At 43.6% G+C, this 17,422-nt stretch overlaps 1 protein-coding gene across 3 annotated transcripts in view; it reads right to left on the bottom strand.

Moving 5' to 3' along the window:
• Nucleotides 1-17,422, bottom strand: part of USP11 (ubiquitin specific peptidase 11) — a 168,419-nt gene that overhangs the window by 68,953 nt on the left and 82,044 nt on the right. For all 3 annotated transcript variants that reach the window (XM_030193883.1, XM_030193882.1, XM_030193884.1), the window contains exons 10-16: nucleotides 14,073-14,297; nucleotides 12,460-12,543; nucleotides 11,115-11,209; nucleotides 3,469-3,681; nucleotides 3,067-3,155; nucleotides 2,359-2,724; nucleotides 1,909-1,979 (exon numbers count right to left, since the gene is read on the bottom strand). In XM_030193883.1, the coding sequence (XP_030049743.1) occupies nucleotides 1,909-1,979; nucleotides 2,359-2,724; nucleotides 3,067-3,155; nucleotides 3,469-3,681; nucleotides 11,115-11,209; nucleotides 12,460-12,543; nucleotides 14,073-14,297 (1,143 nt within the window). The remainder of the gene's footprint in view (nucleotides 1-1,908; nucleotides 1,980-2,358; nucleotides 2,725-3,066; nucleotides 3,156-3,468; nucleotides 3,682-11,114; nucleotides 11,210-12,459; nucleotides 12,544-14,072; nucleotides 14,298-17,422) is intronic.

The following is a 17,422-nucleotide window of genomic DNA, read 5'->3' as shown; positions in this document are numbered from 1 at the left end:
CCATGGGGACCAATGTCTCTGATGCTGAAGTCAACGGACCGGACTTAGAAGTTCCAAAAAGTCTCTTTATTTTTCTGGGTTCTCTTTTGCATTGTAGAACAGGAAAAAAAAAAAAGTACGTTTCTTAAATCCATTGAGAGTTCTAAGGACCTCAGAGGAAAAATAGCCAAAGTGAAACCAAATGGCTGAAACTTCTTTTTTTTTTGTTTAAAGAGAAAATAAAAGACCTGACTGAGGCCTAAGAGGGCTGAATGAGCCGCAGAAAAAACGAAGAAACAACTGGACCAACTAACAGTAAAATAATAAAAAAGGGAAGGAGAACTTGGAAAAAATATAGAGAAAAAAGGTCCCGCATAACACGAAGAGGGCACCAAAGAGTGTACAAGACATGCTGAGGACAGCTGTGCAGAAATGTGATCGTTCTGCTCCATGGAAAAACTAAGACTGCTGATCCCACGTGCTCATGTCAGGTGGGGAGACACCTGTGCATATGCGGTGTGGTGCTACCAAAAGCTTCAGAATGAACCAGAATGCTGGGTAATGTCCATGTCAGGTGTCAGACAACCTACACGGAGCTGTGATTGTATTTGTAAGCTAAGCAGTCGCTTTTTTCTCTTTCATTTTGTCATGTTGTAAAATTACAAAATAGTATTGAAGTAGTATTGACTACATTATTTCAGTGAGACGATAACAAGCAGTTTGCACATGATTGATAACACCAGCAGGCTCAGGATTTGGAATAGCATATGCTACAGGCGATCCAACAGCTTGGTTATAAAGTTTATCCAATGCATTCGCTAAACCTTAAATGGCTGCTCGAGTAGTGGCCACGATCATTAGACTCTCCTTTTCCCTTTATACTTTTACTGAGGAGGTAGTCTATACACTATTCCCCTTATTTTGGACTTCATCAGATGACATCATCACCCACACATAGCAAATGACGTCCTGCTTGTCCTCAGTAAAATTAGTTAGTGTTTATAATAGACCTGGACATGTAAGGGAGATATGCATTACAAGTTAATGTACCCACCAGGGCTGTAATATGTGCAGATGCCTAGGCAGGGTCCTAAGGGGTTGAATTAGTTGTATTAGAAGATCCTTTCCACAAGATCAAATTCCTATCCATTATGCCTAGTGTTGAGTGAGTGTCTGAAGGCACAGGTGACTGCTACGTATACTTTGGACTGCTTATTAGTACACCCCCTCCAGGAGATGATTTGACATTAACAGAATTAGTCACGGCGATTACTCAAGAACTTGATTCTTTGCATCTGATTGTTTTGGTGATTTTAATATCATAGTTAAATATGCATAAACTGTAATCCACTCTAATTCAGCTGTTTGTGTAAAGCAGAACATCAAGCATAATAAATCAAATCAAACATTGTCAACATCAGCACCCAACATATTTGTTGATATAATCACAATCAATATACAAAATTTATGGAGTCTCTTAGTGCCAGCTCCGTGGGTGAAGGGTACTACGCATTCCCAATATTGAGAATGCTTCTTTATTGTGTCCAGGGAAGGGTAATTAGAATTGTGTATAGCACGCCCAATAATTTTGAAATGTAGGCTCCTATGCTCACAATATCATCACAAGCCCGCCAACAGATATACCTCTCAATGGGTTATATTTATTAAAGTGCATTAACACATTGCTTTAGTAAACAGGTCCCATTACATAAAATGCTTTGAGGTAAATAATGCACATTGAATGCATGCTAACATAGTGGCACACTTTAGTAAATCTAGACCAACACTCTGAGTATCTTATAATATTGACAGAAACATTATAGATCTCTTACACTATGACCATTGATAATTTTTCATAGTTACCACCACCATCATGCATCAGTAGCAGACCTACCACTACACAAAAATCATATAAAGTGCAGCACTCACCTCAGCCTCCATGTCATCATAGTACAACTTTTTCATTTCTGGGTCCCAGTCCAGAGCAATGTATGGCTGAGCTGAGGAAAGTGCACAAAGAGTACATTGTCAATTACAGGGCAGCAGCTCAGCCAATCACATAAGAATTGTGAAGCGCTGCGTACGGCTGGTAGCGCTATAGAAATGATTAATAGTAGTAGAATCATACCACAGCAAAGAACAAAAAAGTCACTGACAATTATCTCTTTTCATGATCATTTCTAGAGTTCCCAAGAACTGAATGAGAGGTTAATGTAGTTCTAAGGCTCTGTAAGACTGACAGGGCTTTACAACATCTCCCAAGGTTCCAAGCACTTTGTGAAGGAACTTGTGCTCCTATTGCACAACATGAACCAGAACATTACATAACATATTTAAAAGGCTCTCTAATACTGTCCGAGTTCTAAAACAGGAGCTCACAGTTGAAGGTGACAGAGTTTCCATCATCCTGGTAAGCACTCCGATCGCTGGTGCCGTTAGAGTTCACAGTCTGCAATGTGAAGAGAGGTTTTCTCCTTTGCCGACGAACACGGCACTTCCGCTTAGGTTGGCTGTCTATGGTGGGACTTGGGGGGTTGCTGCGCTGGGAGCCTCCATCAGTACGCTGTTGGCATGCAGAGGCCCCACTGCAAGATGCTATCTTAGTCTCTCCAACCCCCTCTCCATTAGACGGCTCAGACATCACCTCATGTTCCGATTCTTCGGACTGGTTATCTTCAACCTCAGAGCCTGCTTCCTGATCTTGGCAGGTGGATTTGGCTCTATGGGAGCTCTCATCTTCCTCCCCTGAGGTACACATAAAAAGAAAAACTAGTAGTGATCTATGTGAGAATCTTGTACTATTTGCAGCACCCCAGTATACAGTCAAAGATAAGGATAATTTTTACTCCCTGTAGCATCCTTCACTTCTACAATTAGGTTACAGGTCCACACTCTGTAGCATCCCTCAGTACTAATCATGTGTAAGGGTCACAAAACAGTTTCTGCCAGTTATGTATCAGTTGATAGCAACACAAATACAGTCACTTGCTCAAGCAACACAAATACAGTCACTTGCTCAAGGTCTCACATATACAGCCAGTAACAGAATTGTGGCCGAGACCCAAATCAGCTTACTGTTGCCATTACCTTCACTGAAGCCATTAGTTCTCTTATCACTCAGATCATCATCTTCACTCTCCTCTTCCTCATCAGAATCTGGTTGAGATACATACCGCCTGGTGCAAGAGAAAATGGAAGTTAGTGGAAGAAAGCTGTGGAATAAAGAGGGACTTTCTATTTCTGGCTGCCTCTTGTCACGAAAAAGGAACATCTGATTGTATAGGCCATTTCCATGAATTCTGAAACACCACAGAGAAAAAAAAATATCCCACTGTACTTGTGATATATAAAAACAGCTAATTTCAACATTTCCTTTGCACTTAAAAAAATATTTTACTGCTAAGCTTTTTTATATCTATCCCTTAGGTACTGCTGGCAGGAAGCTCCTAAAATCCTAGCTATAACCCCTACACCCAAGATGACACTCACGAGAGTCGATGCAAGAGCATCTGGTAGAGGGAATCCCAAGAGATCTTTTCCCGAGGCACAGACACAAGTAGAGGATGACCAAAGAGCGTGACACCATAGTAGCTGTCGCTATAATCCCGGCTTTGCGTCCTCTCCCGCAGATAAATGGGCAGCACAATGTCCTCACTGCCCCCTCCATCCTCGTCCTCCAAGGCCCCAACAGAAATCTCATAACTGAAGGAATAGGGAGAAAGAGAACTTGAAACAGACAGAACTGACAAATGAAGAGAGCAAGAGAACACACAGGGAGGTGCAAAGTTTTATGTCACTTACACTGTAGCACTCCAAAGCTCTCTGGAAAACTAGCTCAGACATTTGCTTACAGCTACAAATATAAAGTGGTACAGTGGGGGAAATAAGTATTTGATCCCTTGCTGATTTTGTAAGTTTGCCCACTGACAAAGACATGAGCAGCCCATAATTGAAGGGTAGGTTATTGGTAACAGTGAGAGATAGCACATCACAAATTAAATCCGGAAAATCACATTGTGGAAAGTATATGAATTTATTTGCATTCTGCAGAGGGAAATAAGTATTTAATCCCTCTGGCAAACAAGACCTAATACTTGGTGGCAAAACCCTTGTTGGCAAGCACAGCGGTCAGACGTCTTCTGTAGTTGATGATGAGGTTTGCACACATGTCAAGAGGAATTTTGGTCCACTCCTCTTTGCAGATCATCTCTAAATCATTAAGAGTTCTGGGCTGTCGCTTGGCAACTCGCAGCTTCAGCTCCCTCCATAAGTTTTCAATGGGATTAAGGTCTGGTGACTGGCTAGGCCACTCCATGACCCTAATGTGCTTCTTCCTGAGCCACTCCTTTGTTGCCTTGGCTGTATGTTTTGGGTCATTGTCGTGCTGGAAGACCCAGCCACGACCCATTTTTAAGGCCCTGGCGGAGGGAAGGAGGTTGTCACTCAGAATTGTACGGTACATGGCCCCATCCATTCTCCCATTGATGCGGTGAAGTAGTCCTGTGCCCTTAGCAGAGAAACACCCCCAAAACATAACATTTCCACCTCCATGCTTGACAGTGGGGACGGTGTTCTTTGGGTCATAGGCAGCATTTCTCTTCCTCCAAACACGGCGAGTTGAGTTCATGCCAAAGAGCTCAATTTTTGTCTCATCTGACCACAGCACCTTCTCCCAATCACTCTCGGCATCATCCAGGTGTTCACTGGCAAACTTCAGACGGGCCGTCACATGTGCCTTCCGGAGCAGGGGGACCTTGCGGGCATTGCAGGATTGCAATCCGTTATGTCGTAATGTGTTACCAATGGTTTTCGTGGTGACAGTGGTCCCAGCTGCCTTGAGATCATTGACAAGTTCCCCCCTTGTAGTTGTAGGCTGATTTCTAACCTTCCTCATGATCAAGGATACCCCACGAGGTGAGATTTTGCGTGGAGCCCCAGATCTTTGTCGATTGACAGTCATTTTGTACTTCTTCCATTTTCTTACTATGGCACCAACAGTTGTCTCCTTCTCGCCCAGCGTCTTACTGATGGTTTTGTAGCCCATTCCAGCCTTGTGCAGGTGTATGATCTTGTCCCTGACATCCTTAGACAGCTCCTTGCTCTTGGCCATTTTGTAGAGGTTAGAGTCTGACTGATTCACTGAGTCTGTGGACAGGTGTCTTTCATACAGGTGACCATTGCCGACAGCTGTCTGTCATGCAGGTAACGAGTTGATTTGGAGCATCTACCTGGTCTGTAGGGGCCAGATCTCTTACTGGTTGGTGGGGGATCAAATACTTATTTCCCTCTGCAGAATGCAAATAAATTCATATACTTTCCACAATGTGATTTTCCGGATTTAATTTGTGATGTGCTATCTCTCACTGTTACCAATAACCTACCCTTCAATTATGGGCTGCTCATGTCTTTGTCAGTGGGCAAACTTACAAAATCAGCAAGGGATCAAATACTTATTTCCCCCACTGTATGTATAATAAAGGCAGCAGAAACTAACCTTCTCTTGTAAAAGATTTTTTTGAATGGACTTTTAAACAATTTTTGTTTTTGACAGGGAAAATCCTAGAAACAAGTCTATAAATGGGAACTAGGCAGGTGGGACTTTTAGTATTATATAAATACATACCCTTGGTGCACTTACAAGCTGACCCTACAATCCTAAAAGTATTTGCTGAATGTATAGGCAGAGCTCCCTAATGCTGCCTCACCACCTCTTCAACACAGGCTACCTTCTAACACTGCCATTTTCCTAAGAATACAATGCTCTCTATGGTAAAACCTGTAAGGGTGTAACAGTGAAAGGATGCAGTCTTAGTCAACGAGTGGTTAAGAATAAACTGTTAAAGCAAATTGTTGCATCAAAAGAAAACAAAATGCTGGGTGAACTTGGTAAAGGCTTGACAAAGGGAAAGTTCTTCCTTAAAGATTGAGGAGGGGGGAGGGAAATGACAAGTTGGAATTGTGCAACCACCTTGGGAACAAGTTTTAAGCAAGTAGCAAATCAAAAATAGGAGGCAACCTGGTGTAAAACACCTGCAGCTACAGGACAGGTTTTTGATTATCCTCACAGGCTGAGTAGCTTGAAAGAGGCTTCCTCCAGCTGACAACAGTGGTCACAAAGAGACTTTTATGAACACCTCAAATACACAGAACGCTATATGAAGTCAGTAGCCAGGTTGCAGAAACTGATAGCACCAACTAAAGGAGTAATTTTAGAAACTACAGGAGCATAGAAATTTACATCCCATCACACACCATCTTCCCATCCACAGCAGTTTTTGTATGGGGCAAGAACAGTGGTTCAGGGCCTTGCCAACTTCTACTCTGTCAATCTTTGTTGAACTATTTGTGAGCAGCTGCTCTGCCTCTTGGACACACTGGATCTACTAACCTTTATCCTATCAGTATGACTCACATTTTGAAGAAGAAATTTGCTCTTACCTCAGGGGCGTAGCCACGGGCGGGCCTGGACGGGCCCGGGCCCAGCCACTTTCCCTCCAGGCCCACCCACCCAACATCCTTCTCTGCAGTCGCTGCCTTTTTTCCCGTGGCTCCGGGTATGGCTGTCCAGTACGCAGCGTTCAGCATTGCCTACCTGCCCTGAAATAATTCTTCTCCCCAGGCTCCGCTACATCGGTCCCTGCATTCTCTTTTTCGCCCGTTGCGCAGCGCTGCCATTCTCACAGGCAGCTCTGCTCACCCCTGCCGCGTCCATCTGGCATTATGTAAACAGGAAGTGCATAGAGAGGGCCGGATGGACGCGGCAGAGGGGAGCGGAACTGCCTGTGAGAATGGCAGCGCTGCGCAACGGGCGAAAAAGAGAATGCAGGGACCGATGCAGCAGAGCCTGGCGAGAAGAATTATTTCAGGGCAGGTAGGCAATGCTGAACGCTGCCTCTCGGACGGCCATACCCGGAGCCGCGGGAGAAAAGGCAGCCTCACAGCAGCAAAGGATGTTGGTAGGGCGGGCCTGGAGGGAAAGTGGCTGCTGGACATGGGAGGGAGAGGAGGAAGGAGCTGGAGAGCTTCTGGACAAGGGAGGGAGAGTAGGAAGGGGCTGGACAAGGGAGGAAGAGGAAGAAGGGACAAGGGAGGAAGAGGAAGAAGGGACTGGAGGGAAGGGACAGAGCTGCTGGACATGGGAGGGAGAGGAGGAAGGGGCTGGAGAGCTTCTGGACATGGGAGGGAGAGGAGGAAGGGACTGGAGAGCTTCTGGACATGGGAGGGAGAGGAGGAAGGGCTGGAGATCTGCTGGACAAGGGAGGAAGAGGAAGAAGGAACTGGAGGGAAGGGACAGAGCTGCTGGACAAGGGAGGAAGAGGAAGAAGGGACTGAAAGGAAGGGACAGAGCTGCTGGACAAGGGAGGAAGAGGAAGAAGGGACTGAAAGGAAGGGACAGAGCTGCTGGACATGGGAGGAAGAGGAACAAGGGACTGGATGGTAGGAAGGGAGGGGGGAAAGAGGGACTTTGAAAAAAAGATTGCATTGGAAGCAAAAACACATAGTAAAAAATTTTTTTAGGTATACTGAAAGCAAAAAGTTGGCAAAAGAATCGTTGGACCACTGAATGACAGAGGGGTAAAAGGGGCAATCAGGGAAGACAAAGCCATAGTAGAGAGATTAAGTGAATTCTTTGCTTCGGTTTTCACAGAGGAAAATTTGGGAACTATACTGGTGCCAGAAATGGTATTCAAAGCTGACATGTCGGAGAAACTGAATGAAATCTTGATTCAATTTAACAAATTGAAGAGTAGCAAATCTTACCAGAAGACTGGTCAATGTAACGCCGATTTTTTCCAATGTAACCAAGATTTTTTTTTAACGGTTACAGAGGAGATCTGGGAAATTATAGACAGGTGAGCTTGACTTTGGTGTCCGGGCAAAATGGTACAGACTATTATAAAGAACAAAATTGCAGAGTATATTCAAAAGCATGGATTAATGAGACAAAGCCAATATGGATTTAGTGAAGGGAAATCTTGCCTCACCAATCTATTTCTTTGAAGAGGTGAGCAAACATGTAGATAAAGGTGAACCGGTCAATATTGTGTACCTGGATTTTCAAAAGACGTTTGACAAAGTACCTCATGAAAGACTCCAAAGGAAATTGAAGATAGTGTCTTATTGTGGATTAAAAACTGGCTAAAAGATAGAAAACAGAGAGTAGGGTTAAATGGTCAGTATTCTCAATGGAGAATGGTAGTTAGTACGGGGTCTGTGCTGAGACCACTGCTTTTTAACATACTTATAAATGATCTAGAGATGGGAGTAACTAATGAGGTAATTAAATTTACTAATGACACAAAGTTATTCAAAGTTGTTAAATCGCAAGAGGATTGTGAAAATTTTCAAGAGGACCTTACGAGACTGGGCATCTAAATGGCAGATGACATTTAATGTTGGCAGATGACATTTAATGTGAGCACGTGCAAAGTGACGTATGTAGGAAAGAGGAACCCAAATTATAGCTACGTAATGCAAGGTTCCACATTAAGAGTCACTGACCAGGAAAGAGATCTAGGCGTCATCGTTGATGATACATTGAAACCCTCTGCTCAGTGTGTGGTGGCAGTGGCTAAGAAAGAAGCACGGCTGGGCCTTCAGGACTGAGATAGAGTCCTTTAATTCTGAAAGAAGACCCGATACGGGCTGTTTTTTGGATGTAAAAACGCCTGCCTCAGGGGTCCAAATTGTTCTTACAGATACAATGTAACAAGATTGGAAAAGCCAACCAGTTAGGGTATATTGCCCAAGGCAAAATAGTTATCAATGCTGTCGTGCAGAATGCCGTCGGTAAAAAACCACCAATCTCAAAAAAAGATAGTGGAATTAGAAAAGGTACAGAGAAGGATGATGAAAATGATAAAGGGGATGGGATGGCTTCCCTATGAGGAAAGGCTAAAGTAGCTAGGTATCTTCAGCTTGAAGATGGCTGAGGGGAGATATGATAGAGGTAGGCGTGAATCAATTGTTTACTCTTTCCAAAAATATTAGGACTAGGGGGCACGCAATGAAGCTACAAAGTAATAAAATTAAAACAATTTGAAGAAAACGTTTCTTCACTCAATGTGTAATTAAGCTCTGGAATTCATTGCCAGAGAATGTAGTAAAAGCAGTTAGCTTAGCAGAGTTAAAAAAAAGGTTTGGATGGCATCCTAAAGGAAACGTCCATAGACCATTATTAAAATGGACTTGGGGAAAATCCACTGCTTACTTCTTGGATAAGCAGCATAAAATGTATTGTACTTTTTTGGGATCTTGCTAGGTTACTTGTGACCTGGCTTGGCCACTGTAGGAAACAGGATGCTGGGCTTGATGGACCTTCGGTCTGACCCAGTATGGAAATACTTATGTACTTATAAAACCTTAGGGCTCAGGAACAGGCGAGGAGCCCGCTGTCCCAGGAGGCACCACATCCACATGAAGGCTGACAAAGCACCATACGCCATCCACGGTGTCAAAAAATTTATGTTGTTCTGATATTGGACTCGCAGACAGGCTGGATACAGCAGGGTAAAGCAAGTGTGGTGCTTAAAAAGCTTGGAACAAATGCAAAGCTACGCCATTTAGCAGCCACATTTTCTGAATAGTCCTGAAAGCACAGTATTTTTTTTCCCATTGTGGGTGAGTCTTCCCACCTGCAGCGCTTGTAAAATGTCCTTTTTATCAGCAAAAGTTCAGTAGTTTTATTATCAGTACTCTGGGACGTCCATTAGTCAGCTTGATTCTCAGGGGCCCATGATGGGTGGGAAGCGCCAATTTGCGAGGGACCCATGCCTCCAAAACCCTATGAGCTCTGCATCTTTTATAGATTCTGGTAGGCCCACAAACCTCAAATTGCTTCTCCAGGTGTGGTTTTCCAGATCTTCGAGCTTATCATGGAAAATTGCTAAGGCGTTCTGCAGATATTCCTGAGAATTCTCTAATTTTTGAGTGCAATCTTCCAGCAATCCCGTGCGGTGCTGATATTGAGCAAACTCACAGACTAGCTCCTTAAAGGTCCCCTGGACTTTCCCCAGTTTATCCTCCAAAGTGCTTATCAAGCATTGCCTCCATAACTGTCACCACCTCAGCAACCCAGGTCGAACTCTGTGTTTGATCTGCGGGGCTCAGGGTGCCACCATTTTGTCCTCAGAAGCTCTTTTGAGCAAGTCAGATCTCGGCAGGCAGCCTTATTCTCCATACCCAGGAGAACGGAGTATCTGCACATGTAACCCAGTGCCAATAATATTCAGTGAGTGGTAAGAGGTTCCCAAAGGCCAAGGGGATAATTGTATGTTAAAATAATTGGGGTTAAATAAACCGCCTATGTTTAATTAATTGCGAACCCGGCCCCCTTTGTGCAGGTTTTGTCCACAGGTAAAAATGACCCTGGAATCTGCTGGTAACAAAATTCTTCAGCCTGCTGAGCACTCATTCAAGACAGGAGGGGGGAAGAAGAAACCCAGGCAGAAGACCAAAGAGCACAAGCTAATCCCCTCTTCTTCCCCACTAGGCAGGGCAAATCTCACTAGTCAAAGGATCTGGAGAACAGCCTGCTCAACAAAGGAGTGAGCAGAATCGTAGCCCTAAATAAATAGAAATTCTTGCTTGGCCTGCTACACCAGAGCACAGCAGCAACTGCATTTCTAGGAGTCTAGCAGAAGTCCTGCTTGCCCAGGGGAAGGCGGCCCACAGACCACTGCCCTGAAAGAAAAGACAAGGATCCTAGTCCACTAGAAGAACAGCCTAACAACTATGGCCCTGGGAACTTAATGCATCCAGCTGCATTGGTGCTGCCTGTCTACCACTTGCTGGAGACAGAACACAGGCAAGTGCCTAGGTTGTACCACTCTTATACTAATTATATTATCACCAGAAATAAAGGTTTTCTTCATCTACTATCATATCAAGGTGGCATAAACTCATGTGTCTGGACTGGTCTAACAGGACGAAAAAGAACAATATTTCTCAAAACCCTTTCAATAATCTCAGGTTCCTCTAGCCCTTCCTGATGGCAGTGTACCAAACAGTAACAATCTGGCTACTTTGATGCAGTCTGTCTTCCTTGATCAGAATAAGGATAATCCCATCTTCATTTAACGCCAGCTTTCCAAAGGCTGTCCCCTGCTATCACCCTTCCCTTATGTGACACTCACATAAAGATATCATCTCTGTCCAGGATACAGCTCAAAGACTCCTCCATCTGGTAGATCTTGTAGAAACGATGACTGAAGACATCTGCTACCATCATCTGAACAGGAGGGAGAGAGAGAAGCTGAGTTGTACCCAAAGGAGTGCGAGTGTGAGTATGTGTGTATCAGTGGCGGAGAGGTATGGACTGATAGGTACAGGGTTCTGTTGGATGAACACAGGAACATACATAAACCTAATGACAGTAGGCAAGAGGGACATAGATGCAAGCACTACAATGTGCTTACAGACACAATCAGACTGTTATATTGTGTAAAGGGCCTACACACCACCTATTACTCACTACCACACGCTTATGTGGTGGATAAAAGTAGCACAGAAAAGAAACAGGTGGAAAAACAACTTCAAGGGATCAATCCAAGACAAGAGGTGAGATGCTCCAGAAAAACTTTATTAAGGACCCAACACGGTCCGTGTTTCGGTTTTTAAAAAAACCTTCATCAGGGGTCAATCAGTAGTTGTACAGAGGATATACTGACAGACAATGGAGCTCATGAAATGTGGTCTCTTGAATAAATTAGAGATTGTTGCCTCGTACTGACAAATTCAATATGAATTTGTCAGTACGAGGCAACAATCTCTAATTTATTCAAGAGACCACATTTCATGAGCTCCATTGTCTGTCAGTATATCCTCTGTACAACTACTGATTGACCCCTGATGAAGGTTTTTTTAAAAACCGAAACACGGACCGTGTTGGGTCCTTAATAAAGTTTTTCTGGAGCATCTCACCTCTTGTCTTGGATTGATCCCTTGAAGTTGTTTTTCCACCTGTTTCTTTTCTGTGTTGGATTTTTGTGGAAATTTTTGGACCTCTTTTGCGGTTGGGGGATAAAAGTAGCAGACACTGTTTTATTCTGTCACAAGCATTCTAGTTGAGTTTACCAAGTAGAAGGGTTCAGCCAAGCTAGCACTGAAGAGGGCTGAGAAGTGGTGACTATTTCAGTCAACTGACTAATTTCTCTCTCTAGCTTTTCTCTCACTATGCTAGGCTAGCTCTTGCTTTTCTGGCCTCAGAAGTACAAAGTCGTCAGAAAGGCTACAGCATATTTTTTTTTTGTTACATTTGTACCCCGCGCTTTCCCACTCATGGCAGGCTCAATGCGACTTACATGGGGCAATGGAGGGTTAAGTGACTTGCCCAGAGTCACAAGGAGCTGCCTGTGCCTGAAGTGGGAATCAAACTCAGTTCCTCAGTTCCCCAGGACCAAAGTCCACCACCCTAACCACTAGGCCATTCCTCCAGAATCCCATCCCACCCCCATCCCTCCCTACCAGAAAAACACTCACATGTTCTGGGGAGATCCCTGTATGTTTGGAAAGAGCGATGCAGAGATCCAGTACCTTCCCTTCCTTTGGCACAATTAATCGGTGCTGGAAAAGAAGGAAAGCAGAGTGAGATCTGATAGTGTGTTCTTACACAAATTTAAGCGACGTGTGTTGAAAGACATGATACAGGTACATGAATAGAGCTGTGTATGGATACCACAATCCTAATAATGTTGAGTTAAGAGGAAAGTATACCCCACCTGAATCTTGCCAATATCTTTTTTTTTTTGACACGCTATACATAAAGAACCTTAAATCCTTCTCAGAACACTAGACTTTTTTTTTTTTTTTGGTTCTGGATTAGGGAGTCAACATGAACTTTTTTTCAGCTTCTAAAAGCCTCGTGGACTCCCAAGTGTTTCTCTTTAATTTTTACAAGCAGTTAGATGCCACACACTGATTTTACATTGAAATCATTAATAATTTTGAATCCTTATAAGTATGATTCAATTTTAAAGTAAATATTTATTTAATTTATACCTCACATTACCCCAATAGAACAGGTTCAATGTGGCTAACAACTTATTGTAATTATATATAATTACAAATCACAGAAATAGGTGGGGGGCAGATGGGAGGGGAGTCAGAGACTGGTGAATAGGGGTGAATGATATGATGCTGCACTGCAGTGCTTCGATACACAAAGGGACTGAACGGATGTGTGCAAGCCAGAAAGATCAGCCAATGAAGTTTCTCTTCATGTTCTACAGTTAAGGAGGTTATTTGGTGGCTTGACCTCTAGTGGTAGTACCAAAAAAATTACCTTTAGGGGTCATGGGCATCATTTGAACCTGAGACATGACCGAGTGGGCATTGCTCCTGCTCCCAATAGGCACCAGGGATGTTTGGAACCCCAGTGAAAGCCAGGGTAGGGGGATCAGGATGGGGAATGACGACGCAGGATGATGCTGCAGGGAGGGGGTGGGGACTGACTGATGGTTCTGGTCTCAGCCTTTAACGCTGCCCTTCCAGTATGCCCTTATGTATGTCTTAGGACAGGGGTAAATGCATGTTTATTTCTTCCAGGGGAATATGCATCTATACTGTTGGCTAGCCCTTACCACTCCCGCTCCATTTCTTCTTGTCATTTAGATTTGGTTTGGATCCCCACACATGGGGATCTTTCTAAAATAAAGAGTCCTACTAGCTAGATTTAGAGACCACAAGGGCAGGGTTCCAAAGGAGTTCTGGCATAATGGCCCCCAGTCAAAGACTGTCACTGGAATGAATGAGCCAGGGACTCATCTAAGTCAAATTAATACTCCAGATGATGTACATGGGGATAAAACATGGGCTAGGCAGAATCCTTGAGAAGTTGAGAAGGCTCGCAGTACCAGATCCAAGCATGTTTCTGACTGTGTTGCATTAGATTTGATTTATTGTACTTATTTTACTTCCTTCCATATACCAGACAATAGAAAAATCAATCCTCATACAGCATCATAAAAACAAAATACCATACCTACTACACATTCCCCTTCCCAAAGCCCCTCCCAATGAATCATGTATCCCAAAATGAGAAGGAAATTGCCAGACTTTCTTCCTGAGAAAAATGAAGCCAAGCCTCGACTCACCTGCTCGGGCTTCATGCGGGGATCCATGGACACAAAGAAGATCTCCATGGCCCGCTTGTTGCTATCTGGCAGGGGCACACTGAGGTAGCAGAATGGGTCGAAGGTGACAGATACCTTTCTGCACCTGGGGCATACCAGGGTGGACTTGAAAAGACCATGGAAGATGTCCACAATGATGGAGTCATTCCGTCGTTTGTGGTTCCGCCATGCTTCCTCCGCCACCTCCTGCAAAGCAAGCATATAGTCACTAAGCTGAGAGTACTTTGTAAGTGTCTCGAAATGTAAAGAGGGGAGGAAACATTTTTCCTCAGGGAAAACCCAAAATTGACAGATTGGGAAAAAATTGAGAATTCTGATGCATGCATTTGAAATGGTTTAGCCTAAAATATAAAATCAACTCTTCTCAATTTCTCATAATAGCCAGGTTATGAACTTAAGTTAAATAAATATTTCCACAATAGAGTATGATACATCTGAGGGGGAAAAGCCTCAGAACCCTACTTTCACCCGTATTTTATTTATAGGTGGCAGGACTTAGAGTAGTTTACATCACAGGCATTAAAAACTCCTCAGTTTAATCATTAAAACTTCATGAGGTTTCAATCCTTCTGGTTACCCTTATAAATTGTGACTGATTTATTAAATTAAAAAAACAAAAAAAAAAACCAAAATAAAACTTAGCTTTATTAGTAAGTGCTTCAATGCTCTGCTGTCGAACTCACCAACTGTGGTCAGTTTCGCCTATAAGCAGTCTAAAGATGTAACGGACCATTCAGCATTTCCTGCACTCCTTTCTTCTTAGCGTCACTGGGTTCCCTGGTCGATAGTTGAGCATTAAAGCACTTATTAATAAAAGCTAAGGGATCCTTTTACCAAACGGCAGTAAAAGGTGGCCCATGGTGACGCCTGTGTGCGGGATTTCCGTGCATCAAATCCAACTTTTACTGCTGTGGGTAAAAAGTAATTTTCTTTAAAGGGCCAGTAAATAGCTATGCGCTAACGAAACATATTGGCGGGCAGCCATTTGCTGGGGGAATCCTTATAGCCTCTTATTTAGGAAGCGGTGAGAGCTCTGGTGCTAACCTGGCAGCGTGTGGCACTGCCTACCACGGGCACGCCCCTGGCACTTGAAAATGGTTTTATAAGTTTCCTAGTGCCAGGAACAGCGCACGCCGAAAGCCGGAACTACTGCCGAGCTCCTGAGCAAGCCCAGTGGTAGGGCTAATTTCTCGTGCACTTTTAAAATTTGCTGTTCTGGGCTCTGATTGGCCCAGGAGTTCAATTTCATCTAGGTTGTACTGGCCTTTTCTCCAGTCTTAGCCAGGGAAAAGAGAAAGATCTCTTTGCCGAGACCCTGTGAACAATTATATTTGATAACATGTGAACAGCTATATGTCCTGAACTCCCCAGGTACTATTTAGATAGTAAACAAATGTTTAGATAGTGTTATAATTAATATATATTTCAGTTACCTGCTATTATTTTGCTGAATGAACCTTTTCTGTTCATCTTCTAATTTTTCATGACAATAAACATTTTTAGTTTATTGCCTTTGCTTGTCTGGACTGATAAAAGAATCCTGGTGGTTTGTATGTTGGGTCTGTGAGTGCTTTCCAAGAACTGTGGGACCACTGGGGTGTGGCCCCAGTAACCTAGAAATCACTGGGGACAATTTGAAAGTGGGAGATTCACCCAGAAGCAGTTGGCACAAGGGTGCTAGTGTAGAGCACAAGCGGCAGGTGCAGGCGGACCTGAGCTTTGGTGGGGATAGACCCTCTAAGTGTCCGCGGGATAGCCCAGGCAGGTGGCTAGGTGTTCTGTGACACCTCCAAAATCCATCAAAACCCTACTGTAGGTTGGGTAACCTGCAGGGATGGAAGATCTGTGTGTGTGTGGGGGGGGGGGGGGGGGGGGGTGACTGGATGTGGGTTCTGTGTATTTGAGTCTATACTATATTTTATGGTGTTATTTTCTCGTTTTATTTGATTTTTTTTATACTGTAAACCACTCTGACTTTGTATAACAAAATAGAGTAGTATATCAAATGTTTTAAACTGTTACTATACAAGTGACACCTACAGGCATAAGGGCAATCAGTGGTGCACAGTTGGATACAGTAGGGTTCTGGAGGGTCCCTCCAAACAATTTAAAGGGGCAAAAGTGAGAAGAGTACTTGCAGCCTTTTATGTGTAGTCCACTGCAGTGCCCTCTAGGGTGCGCCACTGCTCTGCTAGGATGTTTGTGTGGTCAGTCTACTAAGAATGCTACACCCGCTCCCCAACCCATACATCCCAATGGCTTGTTTTTGTGTGTTTTTTTCCTTGGATTCTTTTTCCTTTCAAAAATGGTCCTAAAAGATTGACGCATTGAGCACAAAAACATCTAACAAATGGCCATTTTCGAAACAAACTGTTTTTCTGGTTTGAAAATGGCCATGTTCACTATTGGATTTTTGGACACTTTTCCTAAATTGTCCAAAATTGGATTTATATGTCCTATCAAAAACACCCCTCTGTATGTTTCAGCAGGGATGGTAGAACACTGTTCATATTGCTCCTCTATCACTACCCTAGGTACAAGGCATGGATGCCTTTTCTCCTCTTAGAGACTCTAGCAGCATGAATTGAACAAACAGGGATATTAGAAAAGTCTTGGTTGGAATTGAGGAATTTAAACTATCACCTTTTACAAACAATATTATGCTTTCAGTTGATCAATCTTGTCACTTCCTCTCATTCTAAAAGGAGCTTGGAGAATAAAGTTCCTTAATGTGTCCCGCCTGGAAGATCGGACAGGAGACACAGGGAGCAGCTTTCCATTTAAGTGGACAGTCAGACCAATAAAATCTCCGGGGTGGGGGGATACCATTTGATCCCTCTCATTCATAAGTTATACAGGGAGTTGGAAAGATGGGTTAGATTAAAACATAGAATCCACAGGAGAAACAGGAAAAATTCTCTACGAGGAAACAAAATGCAACACCAAGGAGACAATGACTCAAGACTCTCAAGACGGGAGAGCTAAGGTACTTACCTGTAGCAGGTATTCTCAGAGGACAGCAGGCTTTATATTCTCAGAAGTGGGTGACGCCGACCCATGTCACCCGGTCCAGGACTTATATGCAAGTAGAGCTTTGTGGAGAGCAAAGACACGCTCCACTGCACATGAGTACGTGCCTTCCCGCCCACCGTGAGAACGCGGTCTCCTCAGTTTAATACTATACCAAAAATAAAAATAACAATGGAGACAACTCCAAGGGGAGGTGGGAGGGACTGTAAGAACATAGTCCGCTGTCCTCAGAGAACACCTGCTATAGGTACCTTAGCTTTCTCCAAGGACAAGCAGGCTTA

Source organism: Microcaecilia unicolor, chromosome 2 (genome assembly GCF_901765095.1).
Source record: "Microcaecilia unicolor chromosome 2, aMicUni1.1, whole genome shotgun sequence".
Classification (NCBI taxonomy): Eukaryota; Metazoa; Chordata; class Amphibia; order Gymnophiona; family Siphonopidae; genus Microcaecilia; species Microcaecilia unicolor.
The sequence above is the reverse complement of the archived record's forward strand: the minus strand, read 5'-3'. Positions and strand labels throughout refer to the sequence as shown.